The sequence below is a fragment of the Terrapene carolina genome, unplaced genomic scaffold (genome assembly GCF_002925995.2).
Source record: "Terrapene carolina triunguis isolate 2854851 unplaced genomic scaffold, T_m_triunguis-2.0 Scaffold558, whole genome shotgun sequence".
NCBI lineage: Eukaryota > Metazoa > Chordata > Testudines > Emydidae > Terrapene > Terrapene triunguis.
Window position 1 is genome coordinate 8,458,994 of NW_020664909.1, and position 23,201 is coordinate 8,482,194.

Below are 23,201 nucleotides of genomic sequence, written 5' to 3' on the forward strand. Positions count from 1 at the left end.
TCCATAGACTTAACTGTAACATCCTCAGGGTTTCATGGGTGTAACAGAGGGCAGAATAAACCCCTATATGTGTGTTTCTGGCTTATTGTCTGAATACAATACACAGTCTATACAGTATGTGTGATACAAACCTTGCTAGTAACCATGAGGATCAAGAAGAAGAATGCACAATATATGCAGTTTGCAGTGTTGTTGTAGTCAGGATATTAGAGAGACAAGGTGGGTGAGGTAATATCTTTTATTGGACCAACTTCTGTGGGTGAGAGAGACAAGCTTTCTAGCTATACAGAGCTTTTCTGTTTTGGACTTTGTGTAAGCTCAAAAACTTGTTTTGTCTCTCACCCACAAAAGTTGGCCCAATAATAGATATTACCTCTCCTACTTTGTCTCTCTAATATATGCAGTACAGCCTCACATTGTTTTTCAGGAAGGTTGGTCAGGTATAGAATGGATCCTAGGCTCCTTTTCCTACTTGAATGTGCTACAGTGGCTGTGTAAGTTGAATGCTAAGCAGGGCTGGCTCCAGGCACCAGTGTAGCAAGCAGGTGCCTGGGGCGGCCAATGAAGAGAGGGGCAGCACATCCGGCCGTTCGGCGGCAATTCGGCGGCGGGGCCGTCACTCCCTCTCGGAGCGAAGGATCTGCCACCGAATTGCCGCCGATCGCGATCGCGGCTTTTTTTTTTGGTGTGTGCTTGGGGCGGCAAAAACCCTAGAGCCGGCCCTGATGCTAAGTAAACATTGTCTGTAATGTTCTCTCTCACCATATTTTGATAAGTTCGTGAATTATCCTTTGGCCCCTAGACCTGGTTCTTCTAAGTCAAGGGTTGAGGTACGTGGGTTGGACAAATTGGAAGAAACTTGCACTGGCATTGCTGGTGCTGTGCCTATTACTTAAAGTATGTCTACACTGCAATTAAACACCCGTGGCTGGTCTGTGTCAGCTGACTCAGGCTTGCAGGCTGACTTTAGGGCTTGGCCTGCATGGCTATTAAATTGCAGTGTATACATCCAGGCTCTGGGACCCTCCACCCCTTGTATGGTCCCAGAGATCCCAACAATCTACACTGCAGTTTTATAGCCGCATAGCCCGAGCCCCTGAGCCTGAGTCAGCTGACATGAGCCAGCCACAGGTGTTAAATTCCAGTGTAGATATACCCTTAAAAAACTGAAGTATATCATCTCCGGGGCTCTCAGCTGAGCCCTAAAAATGATTGATTGAATTATTGGCATATGCTGTAGATATTAGAACCAGGGGCGGCTCTATGTTTTTTGCCGCCCCAAGCACGGCAGTCAGGCCGCCTTCGGCGGCATGCCTGCGGGCGGTCCGCTGGCCACACGGATTCGGCAGTGTTTCTGCGGGTGATCTGCTGGTCCCGCGCCTTTGGCGTCATTGCCGCCGAAGCCGCGGAACCAGCGGACCTCCCGCAGGCATGCCGCCAAAGGCCGCCTGACTGCCGCTCTCACAGCGACTGGCAAGCCGCCCCCCGTCGCTTGCCGCCCCAGGCACGCGCTTGCTGCGCTGGTGTCTGGAGCCGCCCCTGATTAGAACAGAATATACTAACTCCTGAATCAGAGAGTGGGATAGTCCTTCTAGTTTTGGATTATGAGCCATGGCACGTTACAGGATTGATTGAAAATGAAATCAGTTTCAATCTTTCCCAGGAGAAGAAATGCCCATGGAGACTGAGCAGACTGCATTTTACCTGCGCAGATTATTTCCGTCTTAATAGTAAGTGCTCTCAGCTCTTTACATTTCACTGCTTCAGGATGTCTGGTCTTCTGTTAAAAACCGAGACCCATTGTAAGTGCATGCCAGTTCCTTTTACTATTTTTTGCAGTTAGCACATTTGGTGGTAAGGCACTTCCTGTTTATCTGCAGAAATCTTACTTTCCAAATCAAACGTGGGTCTGCAGGGAGCACACTAACCCACAGCTCCCAGTCTTGCACCTGCATCTTAATTTAATGGCAGTTTCTGCTTCCCATTTTCACATGCTTCATGAGATGATCATGGCAGAACTCACTCCAGAGAAGCATGTAACTACGCCCCCTGTGATAGTTATTTATAGGGTGACCAGATGACCCAATTTTATAGGGATGGTCCCAATATTCAGGGCTTTGTCTTATATAGGTGCCTATTACCCCCATCATCCATCCCATTTTTTCCACACTTGGTATCTGGTCACCCTAGTTACTTGTAGCTCATGGAAAGCATTTTACTTTCATTAACTGAACACCAGATGTCATTAGGGGCCCACTTCTGCTAGCCACCACCTGATATTGAGTGTACCTTACTCCATGATAGTCTCATTGAATTCAGTGGCCCCACTCCCAGGATAAGATAGATACTATTTCATCTGGGTAGCAGAATTTGGCTCAGCATAAAACAGAACATTTTAAAGTAAAATTCTTCTGGGAAATAAATGAACCGTGTGTGGGTACCTCTACTTTAACAAAGGAGAGTAATGATCTATGGCTTGTGTTTGTTTAAAAACTAAGGACCTGATCTTGTAATCTTTATGCAGGCTAAACTGCCACTGACTTCAATGAGAGCTTTGTTAGCATTGGTACTGCAGAGTTAGCTCAGGCAGGTGGAATTAACACAGAAGAATGTACCACAAGAATAATAAATATTCTTTATTAGCAATCGAAAAGAATGATCAAGAACCTGTTAATATCTGTGGTGCTAGTTGATATAGTACAGAGATAAGATACAAACATTTCTCTTTTCCATTAACTTGAGCACAAATATTCTGGTATGTTACTTGCACCCTGCGAATGATAGATGTAGTACATCCTTCCTTTTGAATTGTGGTCTGAATTTTAACCAAGCTAGAAGACTCTCATTGTTGCAGCACTAATCTGTTGATACGAATATTGCTATGAGTAATTTTCTTCCTAAGTACATTTTTTGCAGTACCAGATGCATGGTATCAGAGCAAGAGCTGATCAAATGGCGTAAACCAATGTTGCAAACATTCTTTCAAATTTAAAATGGCATTCTGGTGTCCCCTTTGTATTCACAAAGTTTGACGTGAATGGCTTTTTGTTTGTACCAGTGTTTGAAGAAAAGCTGTTTGTACGCTACTTATCCACACTTACTTGCCAATAAAAGCTGATCAAGCCTGAATGAGAACATTCATCATTCATTGTTACTCTGTTCAAAAAAGTTCCATCTTTTAGTCGGCAAACAAAAGCAGTATCATGTGACTTAAATAACCAATCAGCAGGGCCAGCTCTAGGCACCAGCAAAGCAAGCAGGTGCTTGGCGTGGCAAATTTGCAGGGGTGCAAGAATCCAGCATGAGAGCTGAGAACCAACAGGGAGCCCTGGGAGCTGTAGTTCCTTGGTTAGCTCCCTGCCTATAGATCCAGCCCTGGAGCAGGGAAAGAACTATATTTCCCAGCATTCCCTCGGCCGCAATTAACAGGAAAGGGAGGGGGAAGGAGTGTAGAACTGAAACCTCATGCTGCAGCTTGCTGTAAATAGTAGGGACAGAGCCAGCTCTAGGTTTTTTGCCGCCCCCCACCTCAGCCCTGGACTCCCCTCACACCCGTGTTGCCCCAGCCCTGGACTCTCCCCCGCCCACACCCCCTGCTGCCCCAGCCCTGGGCTCTCCCCCCCCCCGCATCTCCTGCCACCCCAGCCCTGGCCCCCACCCACACCCCCTGCCGCCCCAGCCCTGGGCTCTCCCCCCACCTGCACCTCCTGCCACCCCAGCCCTGGGCTCTCCCTCCACCCGCATCTCCTGCCACCCCAGCCCTGGGCTCTTCTCCCCCCCTGCACCCGCACTCCCTGCTGCCCCAGCTCTGGCCCCCACCTGCACCTCCTGCCACCCCAGCCCTGGGCTCTTCCCCCCCACCCGCATCTCCTGCCACACCAGCCCTGGGCTCTTCTCTCCCCCTCCCCTGCACCCGCACTCCCTGCTGCCCCAGCTCTGGCCCCCACCTGCACCTCCTGCTGCCCCAGCCTGGCCTCTTCACCCCCACCCCCCGCACCCTACCCCCTGCCGCCCCAGCCCTGGGCTCTCCCGCAAAGAAAGAATTGGGTGGACTAAATGGACATTGCACCTCTCTATCTGAAGCCTAGCAAGGCAGGTACATGGATCCCACTAGAATTTAAAATGAAAAGTAAGGGACGGGAGGCTCTACTAGACTGGGCAGCTTTAGATACAGTACCAGGCACATAGGAGGATTTACACTTCTGAGCCATGGAAGCAGAAATTGACTTTTCTTTTCCAGATTTAGCTAATATTCAGAAAGGGAATCCAGCACCTGCCTTCCAGATTTGAACAGCCTCAAAATTCAGGAGTGCTCAAGCTCAATTTGGGCAGCTGTTACTTCATTTCTCCCAAATCAAATATACTGATCCACTGTAACTTGCTGTAGGAAAAAGTAGAATAAATTGAGCAAGAAATGCTTCCCAGTGGTTATTAGGACTGGAATTGCTATTTTCAACAGCCATTGCTTTTTTTTATTATTATTATTATTATTATTTTTAAGTTTAGTTTTATTTGTTTAAAAGGAAGACAGTGATATTGCATTGGCAAATTCCCCATAGAAAGAAAGAATGGAACAAAAGAATAATAAAGGCACCTCAACTTTTCCTCATTTATGTAGGACAGTCTTATAATATGCATCCAGATATCCTCCAATCACACAAGCTGAAAATTGTTCCACTTTACTGCAGTTCTGTAACCATATGGGAACCAATCCCGTCTATGTTCTGTGCACATCCAAAATTCCTGCTGAATGACCCGCCCTGGGAGCGAGTTACCAGTGACCCAGGGCTGGGGTGGCAGGAGGGTGCAGGGGGGGGGCAGCCAAAATTTTTTTTGCTTGGGGCAGCAAAAAACCTAGAGCCGGCCCTGCAATCAGAATCCCAGGAAAGCCAATTATGAATACTTTAAGGGAACAATTTGTGAACAACCTTTACGCTGAAATTTGACCACATAAACTGTTCATCAAATAGTTATGGAAAAGTGAATAAATAAAAAAATCAGCCTGTTCACAAATGAAATATTTATAGGAAATAAATAAACTGACACTTAGGGTATGTCTGCACAGCAAGAAAAACCTATGGCTGGCCCATGCCAGCCGACTCAGGCTGTGCAGCTGTTTCATTACTATGTAGACCTCTTTGGCTGGAGTCCAGACTCTAGGACCCTGCAAGGTGGGAGGGTCCCAGAGCTTGGGCTCCAGCATGAACCCGGAAGTCTGCAGAGCAATGAAACAGCCCCATAGCCTGAGTTGGCTGGCATGAGCCAGCCAGAGGTTTTTCTTTGCTGTGTAGATATACCCTTAGACCTTTTTCCTGTTTGTTTATCACCTCAGCAGCACAATACATCTTGGCCTTGTATAATATCTTTCATGCAGTTGTATCCCAGGCTCTCTACATAAACAAACGGTACAGTTAAACGTGAAATCAGAGGTGGAGGGAAATCAGTTGGTATAAACCAGGGAGACAATATGTTTCAGATAAGATTTTGAAAGGGGAGGGAGATGGCAGGATCTATGAAGGGTGAAGGCTCTTTTTGCCAGCTGTTTTGAGATGATATGGGATGTGGAGAAGGCCATGAGAAGAGTGTGATTGGGAGGAACAAAGTGTCAGAGAAGTAGGTCAGAGTAAGTCCATATAAAGTTTTTTTAAAAATTAGGGCAATTTCTAGCTGGATCCTGAACTAAATAGGAAGCTAGTAGAGTTGTTTGAGAATCAGGTGATGTGGTGGCCGTTCATTTTACTTGTAAGAAGGTGAACAGCAGCATTCAGCAAACTGCTGGTGTTTGGCTTCCCCAGTCATGGCTCTCCACAGAAAAGTGAATTCCATGTTCACCTACAGTCTATGCTTCCATCTGAACAGGCTGAGCCATCCATTCATCTGTAATGTGTCTTATCAACATGACATCTGTTTATCTGTAAATGCATAAATTAATGTATGCATCTATTACCCCTGTTTGTGTATCTTGCAGTTTATCAATACATTCCTCCTCTTTGTTGCCTCTTTAACCTCACATAGTTATTTTCTTGTCTGTCATTTCAAACATGATCTCTTTCTTTTAGATTTTTTTTCATACTGTCTAGATAACCCCATCTACGCGGATGGGGATAGGCTGCTGGTTGAGAGTGATAAATTAGTAGTAGAAAACAAAAACAAAAAAACATTAGCTTGCTTTTTAGTTAGTAGCAGGTTGATATGTTCTTCATAGTCACAGAACACCTCCCAGTCTTATGCTTAAATATGTTCTTCAAGCAAAATTCATATCGTCAAAAGTTTTCTTCAACAAACATAATTCATAATTTCCCCCAGTGGACCTAATCTAACTCATTGTCCTTTAAATTTGTTTTCTTTTCCAATGTGCCTAACCTTTATTATTCAGTTTTTATTGATCCTGTCCAAACTCTGACTTTGTTCTGGGCAGTGCTTTGATCAGAGCAGGGGGTTCCTGGAATATGAAAGCTTCAAATGAATCCACGTGGAAGATAACAAACATATGATTGCTAATATCCAAGCATGAACAGGGGCTTCACTTAAGTGTGAATTCCAGCACATATCCTAAGAATCAGCATGCTTTTATTGATGAGAGTTCCTCTTTGTTTAGAAGAAAGTCTACTTATGCTCCTACTGTAAAGCTTGAATCACTGCAGGACATGTAACGTTACGGTGCTGGCCAAGTTAAAGAGATGTCATTGCCGGGGCTATTTCTTCACACAAACAGTGGCGTATTCTGTAAGTTCAATTTCCACATCCTGCTCCTTTCTCGGGAGCTTATCTAGAATACTAGAATGGTTTAGTGAAGCATAAACAAGGACATCTTCGCTCTCAGATGAGGGCTGGTAGGAATCAACAGCTGCGCTGTCACAGGCGTTGTCAGTTGCTGCCCTGCTACCATTCCAGTGAGGGACATGATTATCATAAATTGTGCTGTCATCCAATGGCTGCTGCAGGCTAGCCATGGAGCAATAGTAAAGTGTAGATCCTTCATTGGGGGCATGCGTGGTCCTATCGGTGTGGTATGGAGCACATGTAGATCTGCTGACCTGCAAGAGAACAGAATGGTGTTCAGCTCTGTGTGGAACTGTGTATTAGATATGTGTCGGCTGCGCAAAGCACACATGTGAGACGTAACAGAGATGCGGCATAAGGTTTCATTCAGCTGGGCTCTACCGCTATAAAATTGCATTAAAAATGATGGATAAATGTTGGAGCAAAGGTGGACATCCAGGTTCCCTGGAATATACTTTAGGGTAATGCACCAAATTATGGGATAAAGTTAGAAATCATTGCATCTTTAGCCTTTCTCTACCTTTACTTCCCTTCCCAAACTCTCTGCCTCCTTTCTTTTCCCCCCTCTTACCCTCTCTCCATGTGATATGAGTTTCAGGATAAAATTGAACATCATGTTGCAAGAGCTCTCCTAACTCACTCGTTCTGTGCCTCTCACTTCCATGGCTCTCCCTGCCCATCACTCATCCAGTCTCAGAATGCAAGACTCTCTCTATTTGTCCCCATCCTTCCATCTCCTAATCTGTCATTCCTTCTTTCATCCCTTGTCCAGCATCTGTCTGCTTACAAGTTCATTCATGTATTTTTTCCTAAAGAAACCCTCCTTTGGACCCCACTTGCCTATCCACCTATCCACCTAAATTCTATCTCCCTCCTTGAGTGGAACATCTGTTCCTGCTATCTCAATCTTCTCTCCTGTAACACCCCATTGAATCCTGCGTAGTCTGGTTTATGGCCTTTCAACTCCTCTGGAACATTCCATGCAAGTGTCACATGACCTCATACTGGCCACATTTAAGTACCATTTTTCTTCACTCATCTTTCCCACTGTTTTTTTGACACTTCTCCTCCATGGGCTTCAATTTTCTCCTTCTTCTCCACAATCTTTCTGTTTTTCCACCAGTAACTTCTCCCTTTCTCCCCTCTCCTTTTGTCTCAGGGTTTTGTCCTTTGTCCCCTCCACTTATCCCTCTGTACTCTCACTAGGTAAACTCATCCAGTCCCACCGTTTCAGCTACCATCACTAGGTAGGTGATTCCCAAATCTCTTGCCTTCTTCCCCTCATTGCAATCTCACATTTACGCCATGTCTGGGCTGTCCCACTGACAAATCAAGCTCATAGTGGCAAAATTGAAACTCTCCTTCTTTCCTCTTCAGCCCTCTCCCTTCTTTTCTCCATCACCTTTGACAACTGTGCCATCCTCTATATCAGCCTCGCAACATTACTGAATGCGACTCCTGTCTTTCCTTTTTTTTCTTCCATGTCTCTCCTTTCTCCAAATCTATCAGTTCCTCTTATACATTTCTGAAATCCACTCTTCCCTCTCATTCCTTCCCACTTTGTCTTCCCTCACCTTGCTTACTGCAATCTACTCCACATTGGCTGCCTACTGTCATTTCTAGTCCCCCAACAGTCTGCAAAAAATGCTGCTGCTAACACTATCTTCCTTTGCTTGCTACTCTGATCGGATTACTGGCCTCTGGCTTCTTGGTGCGTTGAGGCCATTGCCTATCATACTGATGAATATGGTTTCATTGTTTCCCTGTACTCACTTGTCTTACCCATTTGTTGTCTCTTGTCTTATACTTAGACTGTAAGCTCTTTTGGGAAGGGCCTGTCTTTTGTTGTTGTTGTTGTTCTTTGTACAATGCCTAGCACAATGGAGTCCAGGTCCACGACCGGGGTTCCTAACTGCTATGGTAATACATATAGCCACATTTTTCTTTCACTTTCCATGTCAAGTTGAAACTTCTTGTCCTCACCTTCACTGCATTACCCAGCTCCAACCTTACCAGGATCTCTGCTTCTATGCTTTTCCACTTTCCTTTCCACTGCCTGTGTTCTTTCCAGGCTCCTGTCCTAAAAACCCCATCTGTATCCTCTTTGCATCTGCTTCCGCAATTCCCATATATTTGGAATGTCATCCCTCTGTCCCTTCAAAACCCTACTCAAAGCAGATTTCTTCCACTAGTCCTTATACAGCTGCGACCCAACAACTATAGAACATGGACTAGCAAAACAAAACTACTTCACTTGAACTTTGCACCTTCAGCCTATGTGGTGTTACATGACTGAGGCGTATTCTCTGTCTTTTATTTAGACTGTTAGCTCCTTGAGCTAGGGACTGTCTTCCTATATGTTTGTACAATACTAAGCACGCTGTCAGCACTCAATAATACAGGATATGACAAGGCTTGGTAGCACAGAGCTCAAACATACCGTGTTCATTTCCTTCTGTGAGGTTACTGGGGTTGTCTTGGGTTTCACTGGGGAGGAAAAAAAAAGAAAATGGTGTATCAATAAAACAACTGTGAGAATTGTCTTTCTGCTAGTAGAAAAAGGTTATGGACATCAGTAAACTACCCCTTTCCTTACTGGATACACCTCAAAACATGAAAATCCAGTTAGAGTATGCCCAGGTTGGATTCAGGAAGATCTATTTTGACAAAGGGTAATAAACATATTCTACAGTTTACTAGGAAATATGACTGTCCCTCCATAGCCCCAGAAATGTAAAAAGATATCTTCCCAGTATATGGGGGGTGGGGGAAGGAGGGAGATTCTCCTAGATTAACTGAAGGGGAGGCAGTTCTAGTCATAAACAAGAACATACTAGCCAGAGGCATCAGGCATGGAAAACACTCGATAAACTTGAGCCATGTAGTAGGCAATTACAGAACCTTTCATTGGAATGTCTCAAAGCATTTTTCAAATATTAACCAACGAACCCTCAGAAAGCCACTGAGAAATAGGTAAGGGAAATGACCAATGTAGTGGAACTGTGGGTTCCATTTCTGAGGTGGAAGATAGCATTTTTGTAACAGCCCATGACACTACATCTTAGGAAGGGAAGAAGAATATTGTATCTAATTGAAAATACAAAGGGAAATTAGGGAAGCAGAATGTAATTAGTTGGAGTGTGATCAGGACTGCAAGGTTAACTCTCCCACCTTATGAACTGTAGCAAGGGATCTGTAATGACTATAAGTGGTCAAGACTCTTGTTTAATGTCTTATCTGTAAAATGGGGATGGGGAGAGACAAAGAGCAAATCACAGCATTTCAAACTACTAAAGAAGTGGAGTTTGAGGTTTGGGTGGGTTCTTATTTTATACAAACCTATTGCACTATCCCTAGATGAGAGTAGGCCGTGTGACAAATAAAGCTGCCAAAGAATCATCATTATAACCAGGTGGGCCTTGGCCATGTTCTAGCTCATCTGTCAGTTGGGGATGATTATTCTCAGACATTTTAACAGTACTTAGAGAAGGGACGTTTTAAATAGTGGAAACCAGAGAAAACCAAATGACTTTGCCCACAGCAGCAAAAGGAAGAACAGGAGGTGGTATGAGAGCTCACCTTGGTGCCACCGCAGACAACACAACAGGCATAAGCAGATAAGGATGAGGAGACACAATGCCCCCAGAGATGGTAGGGCATAAATAATCCACTTCTTATTGTTGTTGCTAGGTCCTTGAGGAGCTTCTGTGACATTAGTGGCACCTGCAAATTCCTCTAAGATTTATTAGTACATGATATAGGATGTTGGCTGGATTATTCCGAGCCATCCGATTAGTTCATAAATTCAATGTACCAATTTGTGTAATCTCCTAACCGCACATTTTTTAGAGTAACTTGAATTAGGCTAGTTAACCAAGCATTTTAAAATATTCATTAGGAATATATGTAGTGAATTGTGAGGGGTGAAAGGCTATCTGAAATTCTTAGGGGGATTGGGGTTAGGGGCTGCTCAAAACTTCCTTTTTCTGCTCCAGATTCTCGCCTCCTCTTCTCTTTTTCGTTTCCTGTACTTTTTGCAGCATAGAAAAAAACTAACTTGGGAGGTTCCATTTTATTTTTTTCTCAACTAAACCCAAAGCCCAAGACTTTCAGAAATGGATGCCTAAAGACAGGCTCCTGAGTCCAGACTTTGGCACTAGCCTAATTTTCAGAAGTGGTAAGCACCCCGCAGCTCCCACTGAAGTCTATGCAGGGGTGGCTCCAGGCACCAGAGCACCAAGCGCGTGCCCTGGGCGGCAAGCCACGGGGGGCGGCCTGCCAGTCACCATGAGGGCGGCAGTCAGGCTGCCTTCAGCGGCATGCCTGCGGGAGGTCCGCCGGTCCCGCAGTTTCGGCGGCAATTCAGCGGCGGGTACGCCGAAGGCGCGGGACCGGCAGACCTCCCGCAGGCACGCCGCCAAAGGCTGCCTCACTGCCATGCTTGGGGCAGCAAAATACACAGAGCCGCCCCTGAGGCTATGAGAGCTGCTGGGTGCTCAGCACTTCTGGAAATCAGGCCATATATCTAGGTGCCTAACTATGGACTCAGGAGCTTTGGGTTCCCTTTAAGGGACGGCAGGAGGAAAAGCTTAGAAAGGAGAAGGGCTGGCAGAGGAGCCAGATTGGTGGGGAACTATGAGATTTTTGTCCCTTTGCTGCCTGTAATGTTTCAAGAGAACAGTATGTTAAATGAGGGTGACAAAGATAGTAAAGATAATTTCCCCCATATCTATTTTGAAACCCATGTAATGTATAGGGTGCACAGATCCCTTTTTGTTGACAAGGGCGCAGCTGTGCATCGTTGGTTCATAGTGTGTGGGTGTGACACTCCTGAATAGGCCAGGCAGACTAAACAGATTATGGCTTTGGGTAATCTCTTTAAGATGTTGTTTATGTTCTGTTGACCCTTGACCCCGAACTGATCTTGGAAGGTTTATGCTTGTGTTTAAACTATAATCTATATGTTAAAAGCTAACATGCTTATAAATGCGGATATTAAAGCTGTAATGTAAGTAGGGAAGAACAAAATGTATAAATAGTCAAAATAGGCTTTGCAACAAGTTTAACACCTAACAGAGACTAGTAGTTAACATAAGGCTTAAATATTTGGCATAAGTACTTAACCTACAATGATAATTTTTAGCAATATGTATCTTGTGATAAACAAGTAAACTGCAAAGGAATAGATTAAACTTAAAATAATAGCATTTTAGGGGCTTTTTGGTACATCTTTACCCCGATATAACACGAATTCTGATATAGCGGTAAGGCAGTGCTCCAGGGGGGCGGGGCTGAGCACTCCGGCGGATCAAAGCATGTTCAATATAATGCGGTTTCACCTATAACGCGGTAAGATTTTTTGGCTCCCAAGGACAGCGTTATATCGAGGTAGAGGTGTATATGTAACCATGCAGCAAAACTAAGTTTACCCATTGAAACTATTGTGAAATACATTGACGCAAATTGGGCATGCAAGCGGCCTGAACTCTGACATTGGCCCCCTGGAATGCTATACAACAGTGGCTCTCAAACTTTTTTACTGGTGACCCCTTTCACATAGCAAGCCTTTACCCCAGCTATACAAGGACAGGGCACTGAGACTTAATCAAATATGGTCCCATACATGTGTGGGTGTAATGGAAAGGTGTATAAAAAATGTACACTCAGCCCTTAGTTGAAACATCAGTCTGGAAACCTTATCATCACTCCCACTTACAGTGCTTCTCCATGTACTATTCATTCCATCTTCACTCATGATGATCTCCATAAGGTTGTAAATATGCACATTGTAGGGAATTGTTTTTCTATCCTCATCTGACTTTTCTATGACTGTAATTATACTTGCTTGCATTTGGGTACTAAATAAAGTCTTCATGTCTCTATATATGTGACTCACCAATCTTATTTCCTGTAACAAATATTTAAGTAGTCACCTGAGTAAAAGAACCTGTTATTAGTGACTTGTGCATTTTGCACTGTAAATTAATCAAAGACTACAATTCTGATACAGTGTGACTCCTGGAACAGCATGAGTGACATGTGTAGCATGTATTACGCAGTATGAGAGAAATGTGTGTGAACTGAACAATCTGTTACACTATGATGGAGTGTCTAATTAGCTTTGTCTCGCTTATGCTGATACATTCATGCATTAGGGTTGGCAGCAGCAGGGGATTCTGGCATAGGTGATGACTGTTTAGGTCCAAGTGAAGCATTCAAGCTATGGTGTGAGCAACAGTGATTTAGTGAGGTTAAACAGTATTTCAGTATGTGCAAAAATATATGACCCTCCCCAGACACAGTCATATAAATACTAGATAGTTCCCCTATTTTATGAGAGAAGATCAGAACTTACTTGATGGTGGATTTGTGGGGGCATTTGGAGTCACTTCTGAAAAAGAAAAGCAGGACAAGAATTGAAACTGATCTGAGAACTTGGTAAACTTCATGTTCCGGTTATGTTTTCCATACTCAAAGAGCAATCTTATAGTGAAGTCTCCATGACTTCTACTTTCGATTAAGGGAAACAACAAAACAAGAAAGAAGGCAGTTGGTGGGAGGGCACAGCACTTGTCTCCTAAGGCTGCTTGAGTAGTACACACACATTTTATTCAAAGACTTTGACATTTAAAAAAATCAGCCAAGTGAATAATTTGCAAATAGATATTATGTCACTTTTTCAAAATACATTTGTGAATACTTTTTTTTTTTCTTTTTTTGCTCATCACTTTCTATTAGAGTTTAGCTCATACCAAGAGACTTGTGAGCTGGGCACAGGCTAAACCTCCTCACAAGGTTCAGCAATAAATGCTGTGAGGGATTTTTTCTATCCCTGCACCCTATGTACATTGCTGCAGCAGTGAACAGGGCCCATAAAAGCTCCTTAACATACTAGGAGAGAATTCTCCTGGTGCAGGCACTGTGTAAGACAGCCTTACAGCTGGATTAGGCAAGGACTGTGCCAGAGCCATATTGAGCAGTTCCTGGTTGCAGAGCTGCTTATAAGCAGCCCAGGCAGGGCTGCCATGAATTAGAGCAGACCTCTGAGTTGTTCTGGGAACCACACCAAGCCCATATCCCAAGGGCATCATATCCCTCTTGCTGCTGGGACTGTACTGTATTCTGTGCCTCCAAGAGGCATAGCACGAAGTCATATGCTCCCTTTGTACTCTCTGTAAGACAACTGTTGCTTTCAGCATGATTTTCTCCTAAGCCATTTCATTCCTTGTACTGTGTTGACTTGTCCAATAACATGCACCTTTTCGCATCTTGACTGATTTGTGCAGCTTGTGACCAGACTGTACCTTTCCTGACTTTCCTTGGCTTTGACTGACTTATATTTCTTATTACTAGATTGGCCTTTCATGGATCATCCTAAATTCCAAGAGTTTTAGAATCCCCCATGACTGTATTTTTCTTTTCCTGATCCTCTTGGGTGTTTCCTGATTTCTTCCTAATGACCATTAAGAGAGCCATAAAGAGGGAAGGCAGACATTAACAGGAGCAGAATGAGAGAGGTAAGAATGTTTTGGAGGCCACTTGGATTACTACTTTGCCACTGAATAGTGTGTGTGTTTGTAGAAACAGGGCTTCCAGATAGAATGAGTTTTTAACCTTTGGAATCAGTTCTGATAAAGAGAAACTCCTTCAAAAATAGTTATCTTCTAATGCTTACCTTGAACAATAACTACTACTCTATGGCTCTGACTCCTTAATCTGCCCAAAGTAGCTTGACAATGATAGAATCCACTGTTGTTCCGATGAAGAGGTGCAAAGTTCAGAACAAACACATTCCCTTCTTTCCAGGTTATGTATGTGGTTGGCTCATCTTCCAGACGTAAGCAGTCCGTCCCCTCTATCTTGCACCAGTTCATGGCCGGCTTTTCTGTGCAGTACTTTACTGGACACTTTATACTGAGGGAGTCCCCAGGTTTTCCCTCATATTTGTCACCTCTTGTAACACGAAGTTCAACAGTACAGTTCATAGTCACATTTCCTGGAAGAGAAGAAAAACCTGAAAGATTATAATTGTTTCATAGTGTCTCTTCCCCTTAGAGCTCTATTCATAGTCTCTTCTGACTGTCATTGCCCATTCTCTGCCTTGTCTGCTTTTATGGGCTCTCTGAAAGAAGATAAAGCATAGGTTATGGGTTCTTTCATCTCAAGGGACACAGAACTGGCTCTTGCAGAAGACTGGTAATGTGATGAAACTTTTGTCTATTGGTTCAAATCTAGTCCATCTGTGACATTATAGTAGGTCAAGAATTCTCTGTCAAAATGATTTTTGATGGAAAATGCAGTTTCTGCAAAAAAAAAAGGTTATGCTGGTTGCACTACTGGTGAGCTATGCCTCTCTGATTGGAGAAATAAAAGTTATGTACTATTAGATGCCTTAACTCTTCATTTCCTTGCTTTTGTGGTTTTCTGTTGTGTGTTATGTATAGAGCCCCCTTAGCTCTCACACAACTTAGAGGATTTGTGCATTAATAGAAAAATAGAGAGGGGGAAAGTATCCTAAATCTGGCCTCATTTCTCCCCCAACATTGTTCCCCGCTCCTAAATCCAAACGAGGGAGGGGACATCTGATCAATTTGACTCTAGGACAGGGCACAGAAGTAAACAGACAGGTCAGTAACTGTCGCCTCCAAGGTGGTGTGGTATAGCCTTTGGAAAACTGCCAAAGTAGTTAGCAGCCACATTGTGTGCACACGAACAATAAATTGGACTAACTCACTTCACAGCAAAGTTTAGTTCACTTTGAAAGAGGAATCCAGAGTTTGTGATAAGTGCAGAGTCAGTGTTCACAATAAATTGTGTTGTGTTTACTCAAGTGTGGTCAAAGCAGATAAACTCAAAAAGCTGTGGATTTAACCTCCCCCTCTCCCTCTGTAGACAAGCCCTTACAGATGATGTATGAATGAGTCTAAGCTACGGTAACTTGCTGAGCATACCATCTGGAAGAATGTGAACGTGGTGCCAGTTTAGATTCCCTTAAACCACTTCCTCCCACTGTTGTGTAATTTGCCCCTCACATATTACTTCTGAATTTGGAATCCTATTTGTCAGGAAGAAAGGACATAATTATGTGTGTTGGGTTTGGGGGGAGGGTTTCCCCCTGTTTTTCCTCTCAGATTTTTTTGCTACTGTGGGATTTACTTGAGGTGCTGGTGGTTTCATTAGTAGTGACAGTGTGCTGCCAGTGTGTTGTTTTTATTTTTATATACCATCTTTGCCTCAAATAGCTTACAATCTAATAGTGGTGTCCAGTTATTGTAAACTGTGTTTTCAGATTACTTTTTTTAAGGCGCACAGAGGACTTTGAGAGCAGGTGCCTTGAAATAAAATAAATTATGAATGTTCTACACCTACGAAATATGAATCTGTTGTTTTTAATATTCTCCTGCAATCGCACACATGTATAACTGTAAGCATACATGCAGTACTAGTCCCATTGAACTCAATAGGGCTAAATATATGCTTTAAGTTAAGCACATGTGAAAGTTAAGCACATGTGAAAGCAGCCTAAATCAGAAAGTGGGATCATCATCTTTGTCTGTAGCTCAGACCCTTCCATTTCTGAGGAAAGGAAAATACAAATAGACTGTTAGTGTGCAGGACAGAACAGCTGCACGGCTGAATAGTCTAAAAATGGAAACAAAGAGCTAGAATTAGAAAGCAGAAGTTTCAACCAGAACAACAATTAAAACGTCTATAATAATCTTCCGGAAATACAGTACCTGCAATGATCACAACTTGCTAGCCGTCCTTTCGATGCTATCACTGCGTGTGACAGATGCCTATATCAGAATGTTAAATTTGATGTATAGTTTTTTGTAGTAAGCCTGTCTGATACTGCATATACATGATGGCTCTTCCCTAAATACATTAAATGTGTTATCCTTCATCAAAATAGCTGTCCATGGTCAGTAACACAAACCAACTCTGCTCCTGCTGTTTTCTTTTCAAACTCTATTTTTCTAAGAGGCCTACACAGTCTAGTCCTTCCTTCCTTTGACACAGCTTTAAAACAAACCTTTAGTAACCCTCACTACTTTGGCATCAATATCCAAAGCAACATTGTTATAGTATTTCTATAGCTTCTTCTTTCCCCTTTCACACCAGCATTATCTTCCCTGTCTTGTCGTAAATTAGATCCTGATCCTACAGTGAGCTTCGCAGGGATGCAAGGGGTCTGCCACCACAGACTTTTATGGTGGTGTAGAAATAGAAACACTACCATTCACTATTAGTTGAGGAAGAATCACTCAATTAACATTTCATAAACACTCCCTAAGGAATGATGAATGTAGCTGAGGGGACTCTCTTGTAAGCGGGAACTAAAGAACAACATAGATTAATTCATGTAAATGTTAGTAAAACCACATTCCTTTTCAACCACGTCTTTAGCTAAAAAGCAGACATCACCCAAATAATCATCTTGGACAGGACAAGATACCCTGATGCTGTGGAAGGACCTCCCTGGATTGTGGCAAAGAGGTGCAGAAGAGCCTAGCTGGGCTCTGACCCTTAAAGAGGCTGCTGAGCTATCCTCCTGCAGGGCCGGATTAATGCAGGGGCTTTAGGGGCTGCCACCCAGAGCCTCAGGCTAAGGGAGGCCCTGCGGGCCGGATGCAGCCCTCTGCTTCTTTTCATCCGGACTGCAGCAAGTCTCACACCACGGGCCGGATACCAGTCCCCAAGCCTCAGTGCTATCCCCCGGGGCTGGAGCTGCAAGCGCTGGCTCGCCAATGTGCCCCTGTGGCCCTTAGGCGAGGGGCATTCAGGGAATCTCTGCGTGCTGCCCCTGCCCCCAGCACTGGCTCTGCAGCTCCCATTGGCTGGGTACCCTGGCCAATGGGAGCTGCGGGGGTAGTGCCTGCGGGCATGGGCAGCGTGCACCACACAGAGCTGCCTGGCCCCTCTGCCTAGGAGCCGGACATGCCAGCCACCTCAGGGTGCAGAGGAGCACGGAGCCAAGGCAGGCAGGGATCCAGGGACCCTGCTGCACTGCCAACCAGGAGCCATCAGTGCACCCCGTCGTGCACCTCTACCCCAGCCTGGAGCCCCCTCCTGCACCCAAACTCCCTCCCAGACCCCACACCCCCACCTGCACTCCAACCCCGTCCCATCTCTGGCCCCACCCCAGAACCCACCCCCCTCCCCAGCTGGAGCTGCACCCCCTCCTGCACCCCAATCCCCTGTTCCAGCCCTGAGCCCACTCCAAACCTCCAGTGGCCCCACACAATCTAATAGCCCCAGGCCCACAGGACAGTTAATTTGGCTCTGTCCTCCTGAACACGGTTTGCCAAGCAAAAGCCAGGAAAGAGACAGAAGCAGTCTGATGGAGGCAAGTTGGCACTGAAACATGGATAAACTTGCACTTCTGCTGCTTGTGCCATACCTGCTCTGAGATTGAGGACTTCAGTTTTCCAGACCAAATGTAACCAGCCTACATAGATGATCACCGAGGGAAATTCCCCTCCCGTAAACTCCCTGCAGTGCTACCAGTTAAGACAGAAGGAGCCATTCCATGCTTAACACGAATATTTCACTTGCTTTGAACTTTACAAAAATTTCCATTTGCATTGAGAGTGCTCATACTTTGTCTCATCCAAAAGGTGATTTTTTTTTTCAAGAGAGAGTTTGAATAAAATGTTTTCATCTGCTTCTCAGCCAGGAGAATGTGATTCATGTTTTCCCCTCTTTTAAAAAGAAAGTGTGTGTGTGTGTGGTGACTACAAAACATCTTTATCTTAACATTTGAACAATAACAAGTGCTGGGACAGCAGAAAGCCCTCTTCCTTCTGGAACAAACTCTTTGCCTTGTCTGAAGAAATAGGATTCTGTAGGCACAAAGTGATGAACATGGGCAGTATCCTTTCCTTTCCTATCTGATTTCAGTGTTCACAGAAGTGAGATGCTCTCCTTGGCTGCAATGCAAGTACTGCTATTTGCTCATTCAGCGTCACTTGTAGGAAACCACAACAATCAGGCTTGCTACAGTGATGAGAGTGCTGGGGAGGCAAAACTGACTCCCCAAAGGCCAGAAGGATTGCTCTCCCACGGCCACTTCCTTCAGCCCATAGGTGTGAGGCGTAGTAATAACATGATACCTGGCTCTCATAGTGCTTTTCATCAGCAGATCTCAAAACACTTGACTAAGGAGGTCATTATCATTATCCCCATTTCACGGATGGGGAAACTGAGGCACGGGAAAAGGGAAGTAACTTGCCCAGTCACCCAGCTGCTGCTAATAGTGATCTGCAAAAAGAAAATGGGCTTGTACCCTTGTTTCTTTGCTGCATAATGACGTGTGTGTGTGTGTGTGTGTGTGTGTGTGTGTGTGTGTCCTAAAAAAAACAAAAAAGCCACTTCTGCTTGGTTTTTTATGTTAAAGATTCAATTCCTGTCTAGGCTGAAAGAAGCTATTGAAGAGTTGAGAGCTAGTGCAATGGTAACATCATGAGAATCAGATGTGTGAAACCTGAGGTATTGCAGTGGAAAACAATTTTGGACAGACTATTTAAAACTCCTCCAGTTTGGGGTTTTGGTTAATACCTATTTAACTGCAATAACTAAACACTTGGGATAAAGGAAGTCTTTGCTCAAATCCAGCATACTCTCTCCTTCAGTTAAATGGTTGGAGCCCACAATGAATATGCTTTGAGACCTCTCAATGACCCTTCCACAAAGCCAATGGAAAATCAGACCTGACATTCCAGGTTTTTCTAAGCGGAAAAACGAGCAGTGAAAAAAAAAAAACCCATAAAAATATTTCAGGCCTGCCTTATGTGTAATTAAAGGGCACAAGGCCAATTTTTGAAAAGTTCTTTGCGGGTTCTCTTTAAAAAGCGGTAGTGGGCCTCTGACTCAGGGAAGAAGTGGTCTAAGGTAAGCCTTAGGGTTTTGCTTTGTTTTGGTTTAAGTGCCTAAATAAAACACAGCATCCTAGGAAGTGGGAGATGTTTTTTCTTTATTAACCGGAGTATCCATTAGCAAGGGGAAACTCTGGACTCTAGTGCAATAATACAGAGTTTATATGTGTTCGTACAAGCTTTACTGGGGGTGAATAATGCTCATCTTCCTTTTTCTGTAAGAATATCTCTTGAACATTTCTGCCTGTTTCCTGTGCTGTGGTTTATTAACAGTTAACAATAGTGGTGTAACTAACCAACTCCAGAAATGATATTGTAGATGTGTGAGTGCATGGTAATTCAAGAGTCGTTGGCTGAGGCCTTGAAAAAGCTGGCCTGTTTACGTCAGATGTACCGGTAGTGGAATTTGTGTCTTGAAAAGCTAAACAGGGGTGGCCACGCACGATCAGTACTTGGATGTCAGACTTCAAAGAGGACAAAGGAATCTATAAAATATGCATTGCTTGTGTATCAAACTAGTCCTTGTAGTCCTCTAATAACTTATACTGCAAAAGGAAGAGATTCTTTTAGATCATTTGATTGCTCTAATGTTTTGGATGCAGAGAGCCAAACTTTAATTTCTGGCTAGACTGGATTCTTCATAAATAAGGATATCTTTTTTTCTGTTTTCTGAGATAAATATCTCCACTCATATTAATGCACATGCCATAACCTCACTGAGAAGAAAATCCTCCTTCGAATGATTTATACTTTAAAGGCTTTTTTTCCAGGCCTGTCAAACGATTAAAAAAATTAATCGCAATTAATCGCACTCTTAAACAATAATAGAATACTATTTATTTAAATATTTGTGGATGTTTCCTACATTTTCAAATATATTGATTTCAATTACAACACAGAATACAAAGTGTACAGTGCTCACTTTATATTTATTCTTAGTACAAATATTTTCACAGTAAAAAATGAAAGAAATAGTATTTTTCAATTAATCTAATACAAGTACTGTAGTGCAATCTCTTTATCATGAAAGTTGAACTTACAAATGTAGAATTATGTACAAAAAAACCTGCATTCAAAAATAAAACAATGTAAAACTTTACAGCCTACAAGACCACACAGTCCTACTTCAGCCAATCACTCAGACAAACAAGTTTGGTTACAATTTGCAGGAGATAATGTTGCCTGCTTCTTGTTTACAATGTCTCCTGAAAGTTAGAACAGGAGTTCGCATGGCACTGTTGTAGCCGGCGTCACAAGATATTTACGTGCCAGATGCGCTAAAGCAGGGATCGGCAACCTTTGGCACGCAGCCCGCCAGGGTAAGCACCCTGGCAGGCCGGGCCGGTTTGTTTACCTGCCGCATCCGCAGGTTTGGCCAATCACGGCTCCCACTGGCCGCGGTTTGCCGCTCCAGGCCAATGGGGGTGGCAGGAAGTGGCGGCCAGCACATCCCTCGGCCCGTGCCACTTCCCGCAGCCCCCATTGGCCTGAAGCGGCGAACTGCGGCCAGTGGGAGCCGCGATCAGCCAAACCTGCAGATGCGGCAGGTAAACAAACCGGCCCAGCCCGCCAGGGGGCTTACCCTAGGGTGACCAGACAGCAAGTGTGAAAAATTGGGACAGAGGGTGCGGGGGTAATAGGAACCTATATAAGAAAAAGCCCCTAAATATCGGGACTGTCCCTATTAAATCAGGACATCTGGTCACCTTAGCTTACCCTGGTGGGCCGCGTGCCAAAGGTTGCCAATCCCTGCGCTAAAGATTCATATGTCCCTTCATGCTTCAACCATCATTCCAGAGGACATGCATCCATGCTGATGATGGGTTTTGGCAATAACAATCCAAAGCAGAGTGGACCGACATATGTTCATTTTCATCATGTGAGTCAGATGCCACCGACAGGTTGCAATTCTTTTTTTTGGTGTTCAGGTTCTGTAGTTTCCTCATTGGAATGTTGCTCTTTTAAGACTTCTGAAAGCATGCTCCACCCTCATCCCTCTCAGGTTTTGAAAGGCACTTCAGATTCTTAAACCTTGGGTTGAGTGCTGTAGCTATTTTTAGAAATCTCACATTGGTACCTTCTCTGCGTTTTGTCAAATCTGCAGTGGAAGTGTTCTTAAAATGAAGAACATGTGCTGGGTCCTCATCCGAGACTGCTATAACATGAAATATATGGCAGAAATGTGGGTAAAACAGAACAGGAGACATACAATTCTCCCCCAAGGAGTTCAGTCACAAATTTAATTAACACACTATTTTTTTAACGAGCATCATCAGCATAGAAGCATGTCCTCTGGAATGGTGGCCGAAGCATGAAGGGGCATAAGAATGTTTAGCATATCTGGCACATAAATACCTTGCAACGCCAGCTACAAAAGTGCCATGCGAACGCCTGTTTTCACTTTCAGCTGACATTGTAAACAAGAAGAAGGCAGCAGTATCTCCTGTAAATGTAAACAAACTTGTTTGTCTTAGCGATTGGCTGAACAAGAAGTAGGACTGAGTGGACTAGTAGGCTCTAAAGTTTTACATTGTTTTGTTTTTGAGTGCAGTTATGTAACAAAAAAAAATCTACATTTGTAAATTACACTTTCACAATAAAGAGATTGCACTACAGTACTTGTATGAGGTGAATTGAAAAATACTACTGTATTTCTTTTATCATTTTTACAGTGCAAATATTTGTAATCAAAAATAATATAAAGTGAGCACTGTACACTTTGTATTCTGTGTTGTAATAGAAATCAATATATTTGAAAATGTAGAAAAACATCCAAAAATATTTAATAAATTTCAATTGGTATTCTATTGTTTAACAGTGCGATTAATCGCGATTAATTTTTTTAATCGTGATAAATTGTTTTGAGCTAATTGCATGAGTTAACTTGCGACTAATCGACAGCCCTACTTTTTTTATTTTGTTTTGTTGTTTGTTTGTTTACATTAAAAATTCAAGTCTTGTTTTCCCTTGTTTTGTCCTGGAAAACATTAAGGAGAACTGGAGAACTGTGTGTTTATGATTAATCATGCAGGTTTAATCTGATTAATTGAGATTCACAACACTTAACTAACTCAACCCATGGGTAGAAACGCTGTGTTAAAAATTGACCATCCTGATCTTTCAATTAACAGCTGGTGCTAGTTTACATCTGAGTTATGTAAGAATCCGTCATCAAAAACAGTGAAGCCAAGACCCTGTGCTCTTGTAAAAATCACTCCCTTTAAGAACCACAACTGGCCAGGATCTTGCTTTTACCTTTTATCTAAAGAAAAGAGCAACACTAGCAGCCCCTAGTTCCATTCTGGGGTGCTGACTAGGTGGGAAGAGCAATTCCTCCTGAGTCTTCCAGCACGTAAGTGGTCTCCCATCTAAGTACTAATTAGACTTGATGCCGCTTAGTTTCTAAGAACAGACTGTGTGGTGGTTGGTGGCCAGTTCTGCACATGAGGTCAGTCTAGAGAATCCAAGTAACAGAGGGGTAGCCGTGTTAGTCTGAATCTGTAAAAAGCAACAGAGGGTCCTGTGGCACCTTTAAGACTAACA

The 23,201-nt window shown here is 43.6% G+C and overlaps 1 protein-coding gene across 1 annotated transcript in view; it reads right to left on the minus strand.

Moving 5' to 3' along the window:
* Positions 1-6,695: 6,695 nt before the first annotated feature.
* BTLA (B and T lymphocyte associated) overlaps positions 6,696-23,201 on the minus strand; it is a 21,806-nt gene continuing 5,300 nt past the window's right edge. Inside the window, exons 2-6 of the mRNA XM_024208625.2 lie at positions 14,459-14,779; positions 13,139-13,174; positions 10,363-10,518; positions 9,224-9,270; positions 6,696-7,037 (exon numbers count right to left, since the gene is read on the minus strand). Of these exons, the coding sequence (XP_024064393.2) occupies positions 6,696-7,037; positions 9,224-9,270; positions 10,363-10,518; positions 13,139-13,174; positions 14,459-14,779 (902 nt within the window). The remainder of the gene's footprint in view (positions 7,038-9,223; positions 9,271-10,362; positions 10,519-13,138; positions 13,175-14,458; positions 14,780-23,201) is intronic.